General features: G+C 43.4%; 1 protein-coding gene across 1 annotated transcript in view; it reads right to left on the bottom strand.

Moving 5' to 3' along the window:
- Window positions 1-17,990, bottom strand: part of MYO15B (myosin XVB) — a 233,436-nt gene that overhangs the window by 124,657 nt on the left and 90,789 nt on the right. The window contains exons 10-12 of the mRNA XM_073608123.1: window positions 16,375-16,475; window positions 10,806-10,867; window positions 6,003-6,090 (exon numbers count right to left, since the gene is read on the bottom strand). Of these exons, the coding sequence (XP_073464224.1) occupies window positions 6,003-6,090; window positions 10,806-10,867; window positions 16,375-16,475 (251 nt within the window). The remainder of the gene's footprint in view (window positions 1-6,002; window positions 6,091-10,805; window positions 10,868-16,374; window positions 16,476-17,990) is intronic.

The following is a 17,990-nucleotide window of genomic DNA, read 5'->3' as shown; positions in this document are numbered from 1 at the left end:
GTGGGAATCTAACAGGTGCAGGTCATATGTTATGCCCCACTTGGTGGTAGGTTTGTAATGAAGTAATGTGGGTAGTGATTTTCAGTCTGCCCGGGTATAGTGCTTTTGAATATTATGGTCATGTTGGGGTGTTCTGTTTTTCTTTCTTCTAATTTCAGGTTCGGCTGCAGGACTAGTCTGGATAATGGGCCATTCCTATGTGTGCTGGGGGGCACGGAGAGGGGACGTAAGATATGAGGGCAGGCAGTTGGGTTTTGACAGGAGGGAAGCCTGTATAAAATGGTTAAGAGTCCCGGGAATGTTATGGGGTAGGTTAGTCTCGGAGGTGCAGCGTTATGCAGCCAGGGACAGACCGCCTGACGTTTTAATCTTGCACGTAGGCGGCAATGATTTGGGAGTCAGGTCCATGGTAGACATTACGCGAGACATCAAGTTGGATGTTGGCCATTTGATGGAAGAATTCCCTGATATGGTAATTGTCTGGTCACATATGGTGGTGCGTACGACATGGAGGATGGCCAGGTCAGTGGAGGGTATTAATAGAGCCAGGAGGAAGATCAACAGAGAGGTGAGCAAATTCATGGTGAGGAATGGGGGGTTAGCAATACGTCATTTGGAGTTGGAGTTCGAGACCTGGAGATATTTGAGTAAGGATGGTGTGCATCTAAATGATGTAGGCATTGACATGTGGGTTTTGGGCCTTCAGGACGGAATTCAGCAAGCACTTCGGGTGTGGAGGGGCATCCAAGTGTAAGGGTTTTACTCTTGGTTGCTGTGGCGGAAGTTGGTCTGTACAGGGGAAGGAAGATGTCAGAAGGAAGAGATCGGGACTATCGTTGGATGGGTCCTGATGGTGGTTCCCGGTTAACGGAGGTTAGCCGGGAAGTGATAATGGGGGCACTGCGGCCAGTGGTAGTCTCTGAGCCAGCTTGTCGGCTTGAGGCACGGATAATACACTTGAGAGGGACTGCAGTGTAAGATGGATATTAACACAGAGGTTTACAAATTTCCTGCTCAGGCCAACGTTAGATTTTCTAGGGTTAATAACAGATGATGTTTTTACTCGTACGTTTTTTATATGTTTACTTGAAGAGTTTTATATTTGTTAAATAAAGTAGGCTGCTACGGCCTTTGTTACCCCAAAACATTGGTGTGGTCTCGGTTAATATGAGTAAGTTATCTAAGTGGGGTAATAAGTTATGTGAGTTAAACACATCTGTTATACAACAGTCATGCCTTTTAGTGAACCTGTGAAGATCTAAATTTTGGAACTGACACTAATGAAAATGCTTTTAAAGCCAAACTGCAGCTAATATTTTTTTGAGATTCAGGAGGAATAAAAAATATGGCCAAAGACCACATTAGGGAGATTATATCACCTGTGGCTGCAGGATAAGAAATAAGGAGAGCAGTTGTCACTACAACAGTAACACAATGACAAAAATAAAAACCTGACAGATGTTATAATCCTTCTTCACTTTACTGGGAAAAAAAGTGTTTTGTTGCAGTCCGCATCCCCTACTGGAGAGATTTCTCATCGTTTCCTGTCTCGATTGCAAGTTAAAATTAACAAAGTTTCTAACCCTTCCACATTTTACTGGAAAAAAACGTATTTTCTTTTGAAAAGAAAAAAAAATACACAAAAGACATGACCTGAAACAAGGCAGGACAGGAGTTTGGTCACAGACTTCACAGGCCGCATACTTGGGAGCTTGCACCTTGAAAACAAGGTATTATTGGCTGCTACCTTATTTCTACTTACGCAAGTTTACTAAAGCAGATCTAAGAGCACAGCATACACTCTAATTTCATAACATCAGCAGTGTAGTAGCAATACAAACAATTGTTCTTTTTGGCAATCCAATATAAACCTACTTGCAAAATCTCCTTTTTTGTCCTGCATACTTTACAGCTTCTCCTCTTCTGTTTACTTTCAGTTTCTAAAGACTACATATCCCATTGTACCTTGCTGCCTACAAGCAGTGATTCCTGAACTCCGCCTCCTAACATTCCTCCTCTCAGCACCCCTGTAGTTCAGAAGGTAGGCTCAGTGAAATGTGTGACACGTCAGTGCCTAATCACAGCGCATAGCAAATACGTGTCACAGAATTCAAGGGAGTAAACATGGGGGGATCTTCATGAAGTAAGATCATTCAAACTAATAGGAGTAGGCTAGGAATAATTGAAATGTAATTTGGAAATGAATATATGACTTTAAATTTTGACCATAGATATTCTTTAACTTGGGTATATAAAGCCGCTCTCCACTCAACATAATATATGCAGTGTCTGAGGGATGTGAGTCAATGGCATTGGTCAACAAATATGTGGGCAGAAGAATGCTGGAAATTAGACAAGTACGTGTATGGGCTTAAAAATACACTAACTGATGATAAATCAAGTTCAATTTATTTGAGTACTGGGATCAAATGGAGGAACCTTGCAGGGAATTTGATCACATAGAAAAAAAAGTTGTCATTGCTAACTTGTTTTAAGCAAAGAGGTGCAAAGCTGTCATCTTTATCCCAATACTTGTTATACAAATGCATGTTCTCTAGGTCAATGACTCTCTGAGTACTGATATGAAACTCAGAATCCCAGGCCTGGCGTTTGACTATATCATACGAGAGTCAATGAGAATCAATAGGCAGAAGAAGATTCAAAAGTACAGCATGAAAAATGGGGATCAGTAGGCAGGAGAAAAGGGGGCTGCATAGATGGAAGTTGGACAACAGAATGCAAGAATGGAGGCTAGCAGTCATGGGCCAAAAAAGAGGGGATTGGAGCATGGCAAATCCTGTGAGATAATGGGGTTCATTTACCAAAGGCAAATAGGCTGTACAATTTGAAAGGGCATTTTGCAAAGGGAATGTGGTGAAATTTCACTTTGCGAAGAGCACCCAATCACATGCAGGGAAAATAAACAGAACTTTTGCTTGTACATGATTGGATGATTAGATGGAAGTCAGCAAAGCTTGACCTCATTCACTAAGCTTTGGCGATAATTCCCTTGCAAAATGCAAATTGCCTTGCATTGAACAGACTACAGTATATTAGACATGTGCAGAACGGAAAAATTTGTTTTGTTTCGGGTAGATTCTTTGTATTACTAATTTAGTTTGGTTTCAGAATTCGTTTTGTTTAATTTTCGTTAAAATTAGTTTTATTTATACATTTTTGAACGAATTCCAACTTTTCAGAACAATTAGGCTCGGTTCACACTGGTCCGCTGTGCGAGATCGCATGTGATTCGCATCGCACTGCAGTGCAAATCACATGCGATGTCTGTGTGATGCAAATTCAGCCATACAGATTTATGGCTGAATTTGCATCGCATTCGGACCAAAGTCGTGCAAGACCCTTTTTTTGGTCTGCACCAGAATTGGATCACACTAATGCGATGCGATTCATGTCCGAAACTGACAGTTTGCACTGCGATATGTGAACCGATCTGGGGTGTCATTAACTTTGTATTGACACCTACAGCGGTTTGCATATGGCAGTGTGAACTGCCTGTGAGTCGGGTGCGATGCGGGAATCCGTGCTGGATTCGCAGGGGTTCTCGCATCGCACCAGTGTGAACCAAGCCTTAGAATTCGGATCGGTTGAAAAAAGATTGACAGATCCGAATTCTGTGTGAAGAAATAGCTGGTTGTTAAGCAACGGGCCGAGAAGCCGGCCGCCCGCGGCCTTAACAACCATGGGTCATCATCTGCCAGCGGGCTTCCCCACTGACAGATGAATGTAAAGAAGATAATGCCAGCAATTGTCCGGCAATAGAAAAATGTTTTAAAAAAAACAGCATAGGGTCCCCTAGTCCATACCAGACCCTTATCCGAGCATGCAGCCCGGCAGGTCAGGAAAGGGGGGGGGGACAAGTGAGTGTAATAAGTAATAACCACAAGAAACTGTTTTTGAAAAGTCCTTTATTAAAAATAAAAATAAAATAGTGTCCCTCGATGTAAATCCATCGTCAATCACGACGCCCGCCGGTCCCAGAAAAAAAAAATGCTCTGCCTCCTGGGAGGCCTCCAGCCGACTGCCCGCTCTGCGCTTTGACAGTTCTTATATAGCCAAGGGGCAGGGCCACCTGGCTACGTCACCCAGGGGCACCGCCCCCTTCTGGCGTCATGTGATTGACGATGGATTTACATCAGGGGACACTATTTTTTTATTTTTAACCACTTGCCACCCGTCATATAGCAAAATGACAGTAGCAAAGCGGTTTCAATATCCTGACCGGACGTCATCTGACGGATGCGAGTAGAGGAGAGCCGATCGGCTGCTCCTCTGACAGGGGGGGTCTATGCTGATCAATTATCAGCGCAGTCCCCCCGAGGATGCCCACACTGGACCAACAGGGACGCCACTAGGACCACCAGGGATGCCACCCTAGACCACCAGGGATGCCAATCAGTGCCCACAATGGATGCCAATCAGGGCCCACAATGGATGCCAATCAGTGCCCACAATGGGCATCACTGATTGGCAGGCATTATTGTTTGGCACTGATTAGCATCCATCAGTACCATTTATTAATGTACAGTGCCACCTATCAGTGCCCATCCGTGCCACCTATCAGTGCCTATCCGTGCCACCTATCAGTGCCCATCTGTGCCACCTATCAGTGCCCATCTGTGCCACCTATCATTGCCCATCTGTGCCGCCTTTCAGTGCCGCATATTAGTGCCCATCAATGCCACCTCATCGGTGCCCATCAGTGCCGCCTTATCAGTGCCCGTCAGTGCAGCCCCATCAGTAAAGGAGAAAACTTACTTATTTACAAAGTTTTGTAACAGAAACAAAAAAAACATATTTTTTTCAAAATTTTCAGTCTTTTTTTCATTTGTTTAGCAGAAAATAAAAATCCCAGAGGTGATCAAATACCATCAAAAGAAAGCTCGATTTGTGGGAACAAAATGATAAAAATTTAGTTTGGGTACAGTGTAGCATGACCGCACAATTGTCATTCAAAGTGCGACAGCGCTGAAAGCTGAAAATTGGTCTGGGCAGGAGGGTGTATAAGTGCCCTGTATTGAAGTGGTTAATAAAGGACTTGTCAAAAACAGTTTCTTGTTATTATTACTTTTTGACACTTTTTTGGTGAATGCGTAGGGGTATTCCGATATTCAGATTCCGATAAGCCCCCTATCCACAGACCCCAACAACCACAGCCCAGGGTTGTCGGGAAGTGGCCCTCCCCATCAAAGCACCCACCCCCCCATGTTGAGGGCATGTGGCCTGGTATGGTTCAGGAGGGGGGCTGCATGCTCGGATAAGGGTCTGGTATGAATTTTGGGGGGGACGTTTTTAAAAATAAATTTGGCGTGGGGTTCCCCTTGAAATCCATACCAGACCCGAAGTTCCTGGTATGGACTTGTGGTGGGGGACCATACCCCATTTTTTTTAAACATTTTTAAAATTGCCTGCATTGCTTTCATTACATTCATCTGCCAGTGGGGAAGCCCGCTGACATATGATGACTCATGGTTGTTAAGGACGTGGACGGCCGGCTTCTTGGCCTGCTGCTTAACAACCAGCTATTTCTTCACACAGAATTTGAATTGGTCAATCATTTTTCGACCGATCCAAATTCTAATCTTTCTGAAAAGTTGGAATTCGTTAGAAAACGAATAAAAAAAAATAATTTTTAATGGATTTCAACGAAATTCATTACTATTTGACTCGGAGATTCGGATGTATCAAATATTTGTCCGAATTTGTATTTGGACTGAAACGAATTGCACATGACTACAGTATATGCCTTTGGTAAATCAACCCCAATGACGCATTCGTTATTATAGCAGAATCAGGTATATAGTCCCATTCCCAAGCATTTTTTTGTTGAAGGTTAACTGACACCTATACACAACAAACATTTAATTAATTTATTTTTTTAAGGAAATTTCAACACAAATAACATTTGATTTAAACCCTTGTATCAAATAAATGTTGCCTCATGTTTACAATGCATCTGCATAAGTGTTATCTTTTGCACTGACCTTGAGGGGCAAAAGGATTTTGTCTTGTAGGTCCAATGCCTCCACCTCCCTTCATCCGCCAGTTGAGATTGTTAGTCTGGTCTAAATCCTGCAAGGGTCAGATAATAAATCTGGCGTTTAATCTACTTATATTTAGGACCCTGTGCCCAACCACCAACATGATATAGACATTTTTAAATGAAACCGTCCCGTTTTCAATATATATATATATATATATATATATATATATATATATATATATATATATACCTTATTTTAGACCTCTGTGCTTCTCAATGCAATGTGGACAGACCATGGCTGGTGGGAGGGGCTGTCAGTGTCCTGTGCACAGCTTTCTGAAAACATTACAGCACTCTGCCTCAGTATTCCTCTCCAGAGCTCTCAGCCCTCCCCACTCTAATGCAAGCAGTGGATTCTGGCTCTTTAGAGGAGTTTTGCAAATATCAAAACACCTGAAAAAAGCTGGTGTCAGTTTGAAGGAGTGGGTGTACCTAGGCAGACTACATTTATGTGCGGACCGGTGTCTTGCCGAGAAAGTTCCCCCGGCGGATAAGGACCCCCCTGTACTGCACAGGCGCAGCGCTTGCGCAGTACGAATGACTAAGGAGCCAACGAAAATAGCCGAAGCTGAAAACCTTCAATCAGCTGTACACGGCGCCTGCTCCCTGAGTCCAGGTTCAAGCCCCACCATCCAAGTGGACCTAGAGGTAGAATAAAAAAGTGCAGAGTGAAGCGAGGCCGTGCCCGAAGCATGGCGAGCGAAGCGAGCCCGCGAGGGGACCTCTTACAGGCGACGTGTACAGCTGATTTACAACTATTCGGCTTTGGCTATTTCCGACGGCTCGTACTGCGCAAACGCTGTGCCTGCGCAGTACAGGAGGGTCCTTATCCGCCGAGGGGAACTTTCTCGGCAGAACACCGGCTAAGTAAGGCCCCACACTCCAGCAGTCTTGAATAGTGGACTGTCTCTGACGTCATCACTCCCAGAGCAGGCTCTATAGACCAGGAACAGTTCACCAATGGGCTGTGGGGGAGCACTGGTTTCTGAACGATTGGAGGTTCAGGTGTTTATAAGCTTTCTGCTCACCCCTAGATGACCCTGCGTGAAAAATGGTGTAGGGCAGTGCCTGACGTGACGCCATCATGCATAGCAGGCGCCGGCCGGAGGACTGGAATTAATTTTGACAATGGTACCATGGACTGTGCATTTTATTTTTTGATGAAGTTTTTTTTTTTACCTACTACACTCTGAGGTCTGGCTCTTTTTTTTTTTTTTTTTTTTTTTAGATTTCCATTGGTTATGTGTCTAGATGGTGATTGGAGCAACATTCTTTAGGTGTATTGGGATGAATCCCACAAGCACTTATGGCTACTCATTAATTAGGGTGCCATAATCTTCTGGTAAGAAGTTTGTGTTTATTGTCCTGTGTCTCCGCTGGATGTGGTTTAAAGCCCAATAGTGAAATATCACACCCTTGTGTTGAGAGTTGCATAGTGTTGTTTTCACCTCAGAGAATATATGTTGTTTAGATTTTTGAAGAACACATCAAGATTGGTCACAAATTGTAGTGTGTACGGTTGGTTATGTATTGCCTCTATACAACACGTAGTATTCTTGAACTGGAAGGGGGAGAACTTGTAAGATATAGAGACTCTTGGGTGCAAGGATTTTCTTGACAGCTGTGATTCTACCTAAACATGAGATGTATACAGGGCCCAGCGACAGCGAGTCATTAGGGAGGTTAATTTGGTGAGCATTGGGGGGTAATCAGCATGATATAGATCAGGGGTCTCCAAACTTTCTAAACAAAGGGCCGGTTTATTGTCCTTCAGACTCTAGGAGGGCCGGACTTTGACCAGCGGGATTGAAATTTTCCTGGCATCAGTGGGAGTAAATATCGCCACGTTTGGTAGTAGGAGGAGGATTAGTGGCCCATCATGGTCATCATAGGGAGGAATAGGGACCCATTACTGGTGTCAGTGGGGGAAATAGTGCCCCGTTGTCAGCATCAGATAGCAGAGTAGTGTCATCAGTGGAAGGAATAAAGCCCCAAGGGCTTGATAAAGGCATGCACCGGGCTGCAGTGTGGAGACCACTGATAGAGCATCATAGGTTTTGGTTCAATTGATAACATAATGTAGCTGATGAGGTGCCACGGTAAAAGGAAAGGAAGTTTGCAAGGAAAAGATTTCTTGTGGGAAGGGGGTAGAAGGTTTTTCACCCTAAAGGGGAAGTTACAGTTTATGTCCCCTCCTCTACCACATTTGGCACATTATCATTTTTTTTGATAAAGCGGGTACCTAGTTTTGATAGGTACCCATTCCCACTTTTGCTCAGATCACCTAGGCGATCCGAGCGTAAGTTTACCCCCTATCTCTTTGACCATAGCTTTCTGGGACACGTCACAGATCCCAGAAGGCTGCAGGACCATTCACAAGTCACAGCCGGCCTAAATAATTAAACATGTCAGCACCAGGGACCCAAAGACCGGTGAAGAACCACCCCAGGTGAGGACAGGTAAATGTTTTTTTATTAAAATTTAGCAGCTACAGTATTTGTAGCTGCTGCCTTTTCATTTTTTCTTTCTAGGGTGAAGTAATACCACTAAGTACACTCGTCTGGCTGCAGTGTATTTCAGCCTGCCATAGACATTGACAGGTTGCAGGTAGTGGTGCTGGATGTTGCAGCTGTGCTTTCTCATACCTCCCAACATTTTAAGATGGGAATGAGGGACACCTACTAGTAAATGTATGTAGGCATAGGACACGCCCCCTGCCACACCCCCTTAAAGGAGAATTAACCAAAAAAACAGGTTAATTAAATCCTCAAGGGCTTTTTTTACCACTACTATTCCTTTATATTGGCTTTTAAAATTTACAAATGCAGCCATTTAGAATTTGGATGAAAAGTTTAGCACTGGGAAACACTTTTTGAAAAAATAAAAATTGCATTTTATATGCAACTATTTACAGTGGGGACGGAAAGTATTCAGACCCTCTTAAATTTTTCACTCTTTGTTATATTGCAACCATTTGCTAAAATCATTTAAGTTCATTTTTTTCCTCATTAATGTACACACAGCACCCCATATTGACAGAAAAACACAGAATTGTTGACATTTTTGCAGATTTATTAAAAAAGAAAAACTGAAATATCACATGGTCCTAAGTATTCAGACCCTTTGCTGTGACACTCATATGTAACTCAGGTGCTGTCCATTTCTTCTGATCATCCTTGAGATGGTTCTACACATTCATTTGAGTCCAGCTGTGTTTGATTATACTGATTGGACTTGATTAGGAAAGCCACACACCTGTCTATATAAGACCTTACAGCTCACAGTGCATGTCAGAGCAAATGAGAATCATGAGGTCAAAGGAACTGCCTGAAGAGCTCAGAGACAGAATTGTGGCAAGGCGCAGATCTGGCCAAGGTTACGAAAAAATTTCTGCTGCACTTAAGGTTCCTAAGAGCACAGTGGCCTCCATAATCCTTAAATGCAAGACATTTGGGATGACCAGAACCCTTCCTGGAGCTGGCCGTCCGGCCAAACTGAGCTATCGGTGGAGAAGAGCCTTGGTGAGAGAGGTAAAGAAGAACCCAAAGATCACTGTGGCTGAGCTCCAGAGATGCAGTCGGGAGATGGGAGAAAGTTGTAGAAAGTCAACCATCACTGCAGCCCTCCACCAGTCGGGGTTTTATGGCAGAGTGGCCTGACGGAAGCCTCTCCTCAGTGCAAGACACATGAAAGCCCGCATGGAGTTTGCTAAAAAACACCTGAAGGACTCCAAGATGGTGAGAAATAAGATTCTCTGGTCTGACGAGACCAAGATAGAACTTTTTGGCCTTAATTCTAAGCGGTATGTGTGGAGAAAACCAAGCACTGCTCATCACCTGTCCAATACAGTCCCAACAGTGAAGCATGGTGGTGGCAGCATCATGCTGTGGGGGTGTTTTTCAGCTGCAGGGATAGGACGACTGGTTGCAATTGAGGGAAAGATGAATGCGGCCAAGTACAGGGATATCCTGGACGAAAACCTTCTCCAGAGTGCTCAGGACCTCAGACTGGGCTTAATGTTTACCTTCCAACAAGACAATGACCCTAAGCACACAGCTAAAATAACGAAGGAGTGGCTTCACAACAACACTGTGACTGTTCTTGAATGGCCCAGCCAGAGCCCTGACTTAAACCCAATTGAGCATCTCTGGAGAGACCTAAAAATGGCTGTCCACCAACGTTTACCATCCAACCTGACAGAACTGGAGAGGATCTGCAAGGAGGAATGGCAGAGGATCCCCAAATCCAGGTGTGAAAAACTTGTTGCATCTTTCCCAAAAAGACTCATGGATGTATTAGATCACTGAGCAAACTAAATACTACTAAATACTGAGCAAAGGGTCTGAATACTTAGGACCATGTGATATTTCAGTTTTTCTTTTTTAATAAATCTGCAAAAGTGTCAACAATTCTGTGTTTTTCTGTCAATATGGGGTGCTGTGTGTACATTAATGAGGAAAAAAAAATAACTTAAATGATTTTAGCAAATGGCTGCAATATAACAAAGAGTGAAAAATTTAAGGGGGTCTGAATACTTTCCGTCCCCACTGTAGTTTAGACCAAAATGAGGGACAAATGATGGGGAAAGAGGGACAGAGGGACATTGCTCCAAATCAGGGACAGTCCCTCAAAATCAGGGACAGTTGGGAGCTATGCTTTCTGGGTATACTAAACCAGACGGGCTAGATGCCTAGTGTGCAAGGGGTCTTGAGGGTACAGTAATAATGATGAAAGTGGTACTCACTGTTGGTGATGATAGCACTGGATTAAAAAGCTGGTCTAAGTAGCTCTCCATTCTTTGGGGTCCTGTAAGAAGAGCAAATATGAGACAATGTTTTTTCACAGTGTTGATAATAAAACATGTGGCTTGTGCATTTAAAGAGAATGTATAGTCTTTTCAGTAATTTTTATTAAACATGTAAAAAAGATCAGTTTGATACAGATCATCTAATTATATACGTTGTGAAAGAGTCGCTGTAAGAATATAGGAAAATGTGAGTTTTGGACTGGCGCAACTCATTGTTAATGCACCCACCGCTTGAGTTCAATCACCCCAATCCCACAACGTATTAATATCTTCAAATGGAACTAATGTCCACTCTGGGTCCTCAAGGCTTTTGCCATAACGTGCAAGTATGCACAGTATATTTTCACATTTATGGCAGACTTAGTCGCACCATTGCTGTCATTGACATTTTTTCATGGTGTTCTTCTTGGTTCAGCCTTTTCTGACAGGGGGGTACCAAGGGGTGTACCACTTGATGGGTCATGACCAAGATGATTATGACTGGTACCAAGAAGCAATCCAGTCTAGAGAGCGCTGAAAAAGTTCTGCAGGGAGAATGTGGTCTCCCATAGCAAAGGGAGAAAGGCTTTTTGCAGAAAGGAGGAGCTACAGCAGAGGTGTGGCTCAAATTCTAAGTGAAGATGTTTGTGCAAAAGTGTCTGCTGTCGCCCCTGGCAACTGTGGAGAAAATTTTGTTTAGAGACAGAGAGCACAAGAAACTGGTGGTTTCATGTTATGGCTGCTTGTGAGAAGTGGTCAGCTCAGAGAAGAGGGCACAGAATCCAGCATCCTGCAAGGGGTATGACCATGTGTTTGGGTCTGTTGTTACCCCCTGGCAACAGGAAACCTGTGTGGCCTGCATGGGGTGTTGGAGAGTTCAAGAAGGCTGCAATGTTGCCCCATGCCCTTGTAGGGACATTAACTTGTGAGAGCGCAGTAGAGAACAGACAACGCCCTCAATTGAAGGTTTTTACACCTGCCAAATAGAATTGTAAGGCTGTTATAAATGTAAGAGAGGCTGGTCATGGGACTATTTCCTGTGAAGTGGGAGTAAGTCCAGTAAGAAAGTCTGCATCTAGTGAAGAAAGAGACTGGCTGCAATATAATACTTGAGAAAGCTGTGTTTTTGGCTTGCTCCAGATTCAGTATTTCTGGATCAAAACATTCAATCCTATGTCTCGATTTTGCTAGATGCCTTCAACCTGGCTGGCTACACAGGTGTGCAGGGTCATTATATACTCAGTTCTGAGGATAGCTCAGAGTATCTGTTTTGGAGACCTCTCCCAGTGTGGGAGACGGAAGGTCTCACTCTGGGTCATGGGGCCCCAGCCAGAAGCCACAAGACAGCGGTCTCATAAAGGGATCAGAGCCAGAGGGCCCAGCCAAGAGACAGAGGGTCTCATTGAGGGGTCAGAGGGCCCAGCCAGGTGGCAGCAGGTCTCAGTTCCAGGAGTCAGGTTGGCTCCTATTGGAGGTGTCAGGAGAACCCCAATCCAAAGGCCAGAGGTGGGCTGTGCAACGGGGCACTTAGACTAAAGGCTAGAGAGCCAAGTGTTTCAGGACAGCTAGACAACACAATCAAAAGGACTGGTAAGAGGAGCAGCAGTGCTGCCAACAAGTGAGCCAGGTGGCTTGGTATTTTTGTTTGTGCACATCGTGTGGAGGAAACCCCTGCGTGGGCAACTGATGTTCATGTGAACTTTTTGTTTATTGAATAAAAGAGGGCTGACACATGAGTAACTCATTGTAAACGCACGCACCGCTTGAGTTCACTCACCCCAATCCCACAACGTATTAATATCTTCAAATGTCCACTCTGGGTCCTCAGGGCTTTTGCCATAATGTGCAAGTGTGCACAGCATATTTTCACATTTATGGCAGAATTACCTGACAAAGTGCCCTCCTCCAGGGATGCAAAATCTTGTCCCATATTGCGGTCATTGACATCTTTTTATGGTGTTCTTCTGGGTTCAGCCATTTTGATAGGATGCCCTATGACAGCATAACCCCCCACTTTTGCAGGGGAGTATATTGATCTTGGCATGCATGGTGAGAATTTACACTCTGCACACATGGCTCAGTGTACATTCAGAAGACTGGACTGGACTTGTACTGTAATGTTAAGACTTCTAGCAGCACAGAATCTATATCTGGGTTCGTTAACCCGTCCCTGTGTACCTGACAAACGCGACTGTATGGGTGAGTCTGGACAGCTGATGCATTTACTTTATATGGTTGTGGGCATGGAGCTCAGCACTAGTACAAAAGGCTAAGCACCAGTGAAAATGAGCCTCTTAAGATAAACAATCCCTTCATATATTAATACAAAGTAGCTATAACATTTAGTTTGTGCCTCAAGCTACGCCCAGCAATTTCCGACCACACTGCTTCGAGGAGATGGATGTATGATTGATAGTGCTTGTGTCATCCTCCCTGCACTTTCCTGACGCAGGCAAAGTCACTCTGACTGCAGGGGTGGGGGTGTGTCAGTCTATCTATGCTCACACGTGTACTGTCTGTTTACCAGCTGTCAGAACAGGGCCCTGCTTTCGTTCAGGAACACTTACCCACATGCCTGTCAAATTAGGATGAGCGGCTGTGTCTGCACAGCCCCATCATCTCCATAGACAGCTCAGGCCACAAACACATGGCCAATTCATGGACAATGAGGCCTCAGTACTCATGTGAATGAGGCCTTAGAAAGCAACTGAAATCAGACTTTAGTTATGATCATTGAGATTAAATAACTTCACATTAAACAAAGCTAGAGACATTAGGGTTAATTTGTTTCAAAGTTTTTACCACTTGTTAAGAATATTTAACTACCGTATATACTCGAGTATAAGCCGACCGGAATATACAGTGGGGACGGAAAATATTCAGACCCCCTTAAATTTTTCACTCTTTGTTATATTGCAGCCATTTGCTAAAATCATTTAAGTTATTTTTTTTTCCTCAATTATGTACACACAGCACCCCATATTGACAGAAAAACACAGAATTGTTGACATTTTTGCAGATTTAGTAAAAAAGAAAAACTGAAATATTACATGGTCCTAAGTGTTCAGACCCTTTGCTGTGACACTCATATGTAACTCAGGTGCTGTCCATTTCTTCTGATCATCCTTAAAATGGTTCTGCACCTTCATTTGAGTCCAGGTGTGTTTGATTATACTGATTGAATTTGATTAGGAAAGCCACACACCTGTCTATATAAGACCTTACAGCTCACAGTGCATGTCAGAGCAAATGAGAATCATGAGGTCAAAGGAACTGCCTGAAGAGCTTAGAGACAGAATTGTGGCAAGGCACAGATCTGGCGCCAAGGTTACAAAAAAATTTTCTGCTGCACTTAAGGTTCCTAAGAGCACAGTGGCCTCCATAATCCTTAAATGCAAGACATTTGGGACGACCAGAAACCTTTCTAGAGCTGGCCGTCCAGCCAAACTGAGCTATCGGGGGAGAAGAGCCTTGGTGAGAGAGGTAAAGAAGAACCCAAAGATCACTGTGGCTGAGCTCCAGAGATGCAGTCGGGAGATGGGAGATAGTTGTAGAAAGTCAACCATCACTGCAGCCCTCCACCAGTCGGGGCTTTATGGCAGAGTGGCCTGACGGAAGCCTCTCCTCTGTGCAAGACACATGAAAGCCCGCATGGAGTTTGCTAAAAAAACACCTAAAGGACTCCAAGATGGTGAGAAATAAGATTCTCTGGTCTGATGAGACCAAAAAAGAACTTGTTGGCCTTAATTCTAAGCGGTATGTGTGGAGAAAACCAAGCACTGCTCATCACCTGTCCAATACAGTTCCAACAGTGAAGCATGGTGGTGGCAGCATCATGCTGTGGGGGTGTTTTTCAGCTGCAGGGATAGGACGACTGGTTGCAATTGAGGGAAAGATGAATGCGGCCAAGTACAGGGATATCCTGGACGAAAACCTTCTCCAGAGTGCTCAGGACCTCAGACTGGGCTTAATGTTTACCTTCCAACAAGACAATGACCCTAAGCACACAGCTAAAATAACGAAGGAGTGGCTTCACAACAACTCTGTGACTGTTCTTGAATGGCCCAGCCAGAGCCCTGACTTAAACCCAATTGAGCATCTCTGGAGAGACCTAAAAATGGCTGTCCACCAACGTTTACCATCCAACCTGACAGAACTGGAGAGGATCTGCAAAGAGGAATGGCAGAGAATCCCCAGATCCAGGTGTGAAAAACTTGTTGCATCTTTCCCAAAAAGACTCATGGCTGTATTAGATCAAAAGGGTGCTTCTACTAAATACTGAGCAACGGGTCTGAATACTTAGGACCATGTGATATTTCAGTTTTTCTTTTTTAATAAATCTGCAAAAATGTCAACAATTCTGTGTTTTTCTGTCAATATGGGGTGCTGTGTGTACATTAATGATGAAAAAAAATGAACTTAAACGATTTTAGCAAATGGCTGCAATATAACAAAGAGTGGAAAATTTAAGGGGGTCTGAATACTTTCCGTCCCCACTGTAAGCCGAGGCACCTAATTTTACCACAAAAAACTGGGAAAACTTATTGACTCAAGTATAAGCCTAGGTTGAGAAATGCGCAGCTACTGTAATTGGAAATGAGGATCAACAATGCCCATTTTGCATGACTCATTGTGTCAATTTGCAGCCATAGGTCCCCTGAACTTCAAACTCAGTAGTTAAGAGTTTTCTAGTTGCCCCCTAGCTGCAGCCAAAATTTGGGGTCTCTGGACCCAAAGGGTCCCGAAATGACATTGCTGCAGATGGACACAGTCGACTGACTTTTGGGCCCCGTATCTCGGGACCACTTGGTGCTAGGAACCCCAAATTTGGTGTGCAAACCCAGTGGAACTAGCACTACAACATATCCAAGCTGGGGTTCCTAGCACCAAGTGGCCCCGAGATACGGGGCACCAAAGTCGGTTCGGAAAATGTCAAGCACTTTTCTGCAGCAGAGAACATTTTCCGAACCGACTTTGGGGCTCCGTATCTCGGGGCCACTTGGTGTTAGGAACCCTAGCTTGGATATGTTGTAGTGCTAGTTCCACTGGGTTTGCACACCAAGTTTGGGGTTCCTAGCACCAAGTGGTCCCGAGATAGAGGGCCCCAAACTGGGTTTGGAAAATGTCATTCTCTGCTGCAAAAAAGTGCTTGACTCGAGTATAAACTGAGGGGGGCATTTTCAACACAAAAAAATGTGCTGAAAAACTCGGCTTATACTCGAGTATATATGGTAGGTAAATGTTGCGCTTTACAGTTCATCTTAGTATATTGGGCTTCTCAGTCTGTTAATACACTCTGAATGTATATCAGCAGTCAGTTAGAAGGGATGCTAATTGCATTCTTTGCCATACAGATAGACACTGGAGCAAGAACCCATAAATCTATATATAAAATGAAATCAGGACTGTATGGAACAGTATGTACAAATAGAAAAACAACATAAAAAGATTTATTTAGGTAAATGTTATTCATCAAAAGCACCATACAGTTCCCCTCATTCACATATGTTCACATTTAGGCACATACCTCCAGTAATGTTCACGGAATACATTTCATCTACTCCTGGTTCCATTGCTTCACCTGGAAAAGGAGGCATGGGTGGAGGTGGGGGGATTGAAGAATTGGGTCTATAAATAGGATGGAAAAAAAAGTTACAGCAACAGTGTTAATTTCGTCGACTAAATTAACACTATTTTAGTCGACTAAAATACAACTAAAACCATTTTAATGACTAAAATGTAACTAAAACTAAACGGGCATTTTAGTCAAGAGAATGACTAAAACTGAATCGAAATTTCACATCAAAATTAACACTGTGCTGCCACATAAGAATACGTAGGGGGCATCATCTACTAAGCTGCTGAAAGAAAAAACAAAAAAAAAAATAAAAAAAGTTTTTCTCATTTATTTATTCTTAATATTTAATGTTGGTAATATATTCTGGTAATATGTGCAATGGCATTACAGCCAATACAGATTTACTTTTTTTTTGTTTTTTTTTTATATTTTAAAGTTGTATTTCTGTTTGTCAAAAAGCAATATTTTTGATTGAGTCTTGGTCTTATTTATACAAACAATTATATTACAATGGCTAAATCTGATGCCATACAGGCACAGACCCCAATACCATAAATAACATGTTGTTATATTTTTACTCCAGGACTATATGAGTTTGGAAATTCTAGAGCAATTCTTAAATAATGCATTACAATTTAACTAAACCCATTAGTTACATAGGGGTTGATTTACTAAGAAAAAAGAGAAGTAATGGTGGTTGAACTTCTAACCTAATTAACTGCTTAAGGACCACCCCATGTACATATAATGGGGGCATATAAGGGCAGGGCTGCCCTTAAGCTCAAAATCTCATACCTGTAAGTGATTCCTGTGATTGGCTCTGGAGCATGCGCACCGCGATCATTCACTGGAGAGGCAGAACGGCGGTCTGCCTATGTACACAAGGCAGATCGCCGTTCTGTGAGGGAGGAAAATGGAGATCTTGTGTTTCTGCTAAGCGGAAACGCGGATCTCTGTTTTCCTTCACTCACAGCATTCCCCCCACAGTTAGAAAGCACTCTCAGGGAACACACTTAACCCTTTGATTGCCCCTGATGTTAACCCCTTCCCCGCCAGTGTCATTTATACAGTAATGCCCCATACACACGGTCGGATTTTCTGATGGCAAATGTTCGATGGGAGCCTTTTGTCGGAAATTCCGAACGTGTGTAGGCTCCATTGGACTTTTTCCATTGGAATTTCCGTCACACAGTTTGAGAGCTGGTTCTCAAATTTTCCGACAACAAAATCCGTTGTCGTAAATTCCGATCGTGTGTACACAATTCCGATGCACAAAGTTCCACGCATGTTCGGAATCAAGCAGAAGAGCCGCACTGGCTATTGAACTTCATTTTTCTCAGCTCGTCGTGTGTGTTGTACATCACCGCGTTCTTGACGTTCAGAATTTCCGACAAGATTTGTGTGATCGTGTGTATGCAAGACAAGTTTGTGCCAACATCCATCGGAAAAAATCCATTGATTTTGTTGTCGGAATGTCCGATCGTGTGTACGGGCATAACAGTGCATTTTTTTTAGCACTGATCACTATATTCATGTCACTGGTACCCAAAAAGTGTCACTTGGTG

The sequence above is a fragment of the Aquarana catesbeiana genome, linkage group LG12 (assembly GCF_042186555.1).
Source record: "Aquarana catesbeiana isolate 2022-GZ linkage group LG12, ASM4218655v1, whole genome shotgun sequence".
Classification (NCBI taxonomy): Eukaryota; Metazoa; Chordata; class Amphibia; order Anura; family Ranidae; genus Aquarana; species Aquarana catesbeiana.
The sequence above is the reverse complement of the archived record's forward strand: the minus strand, read 5'-3'. Positions and strand labels throughout refer to the sequence as shown.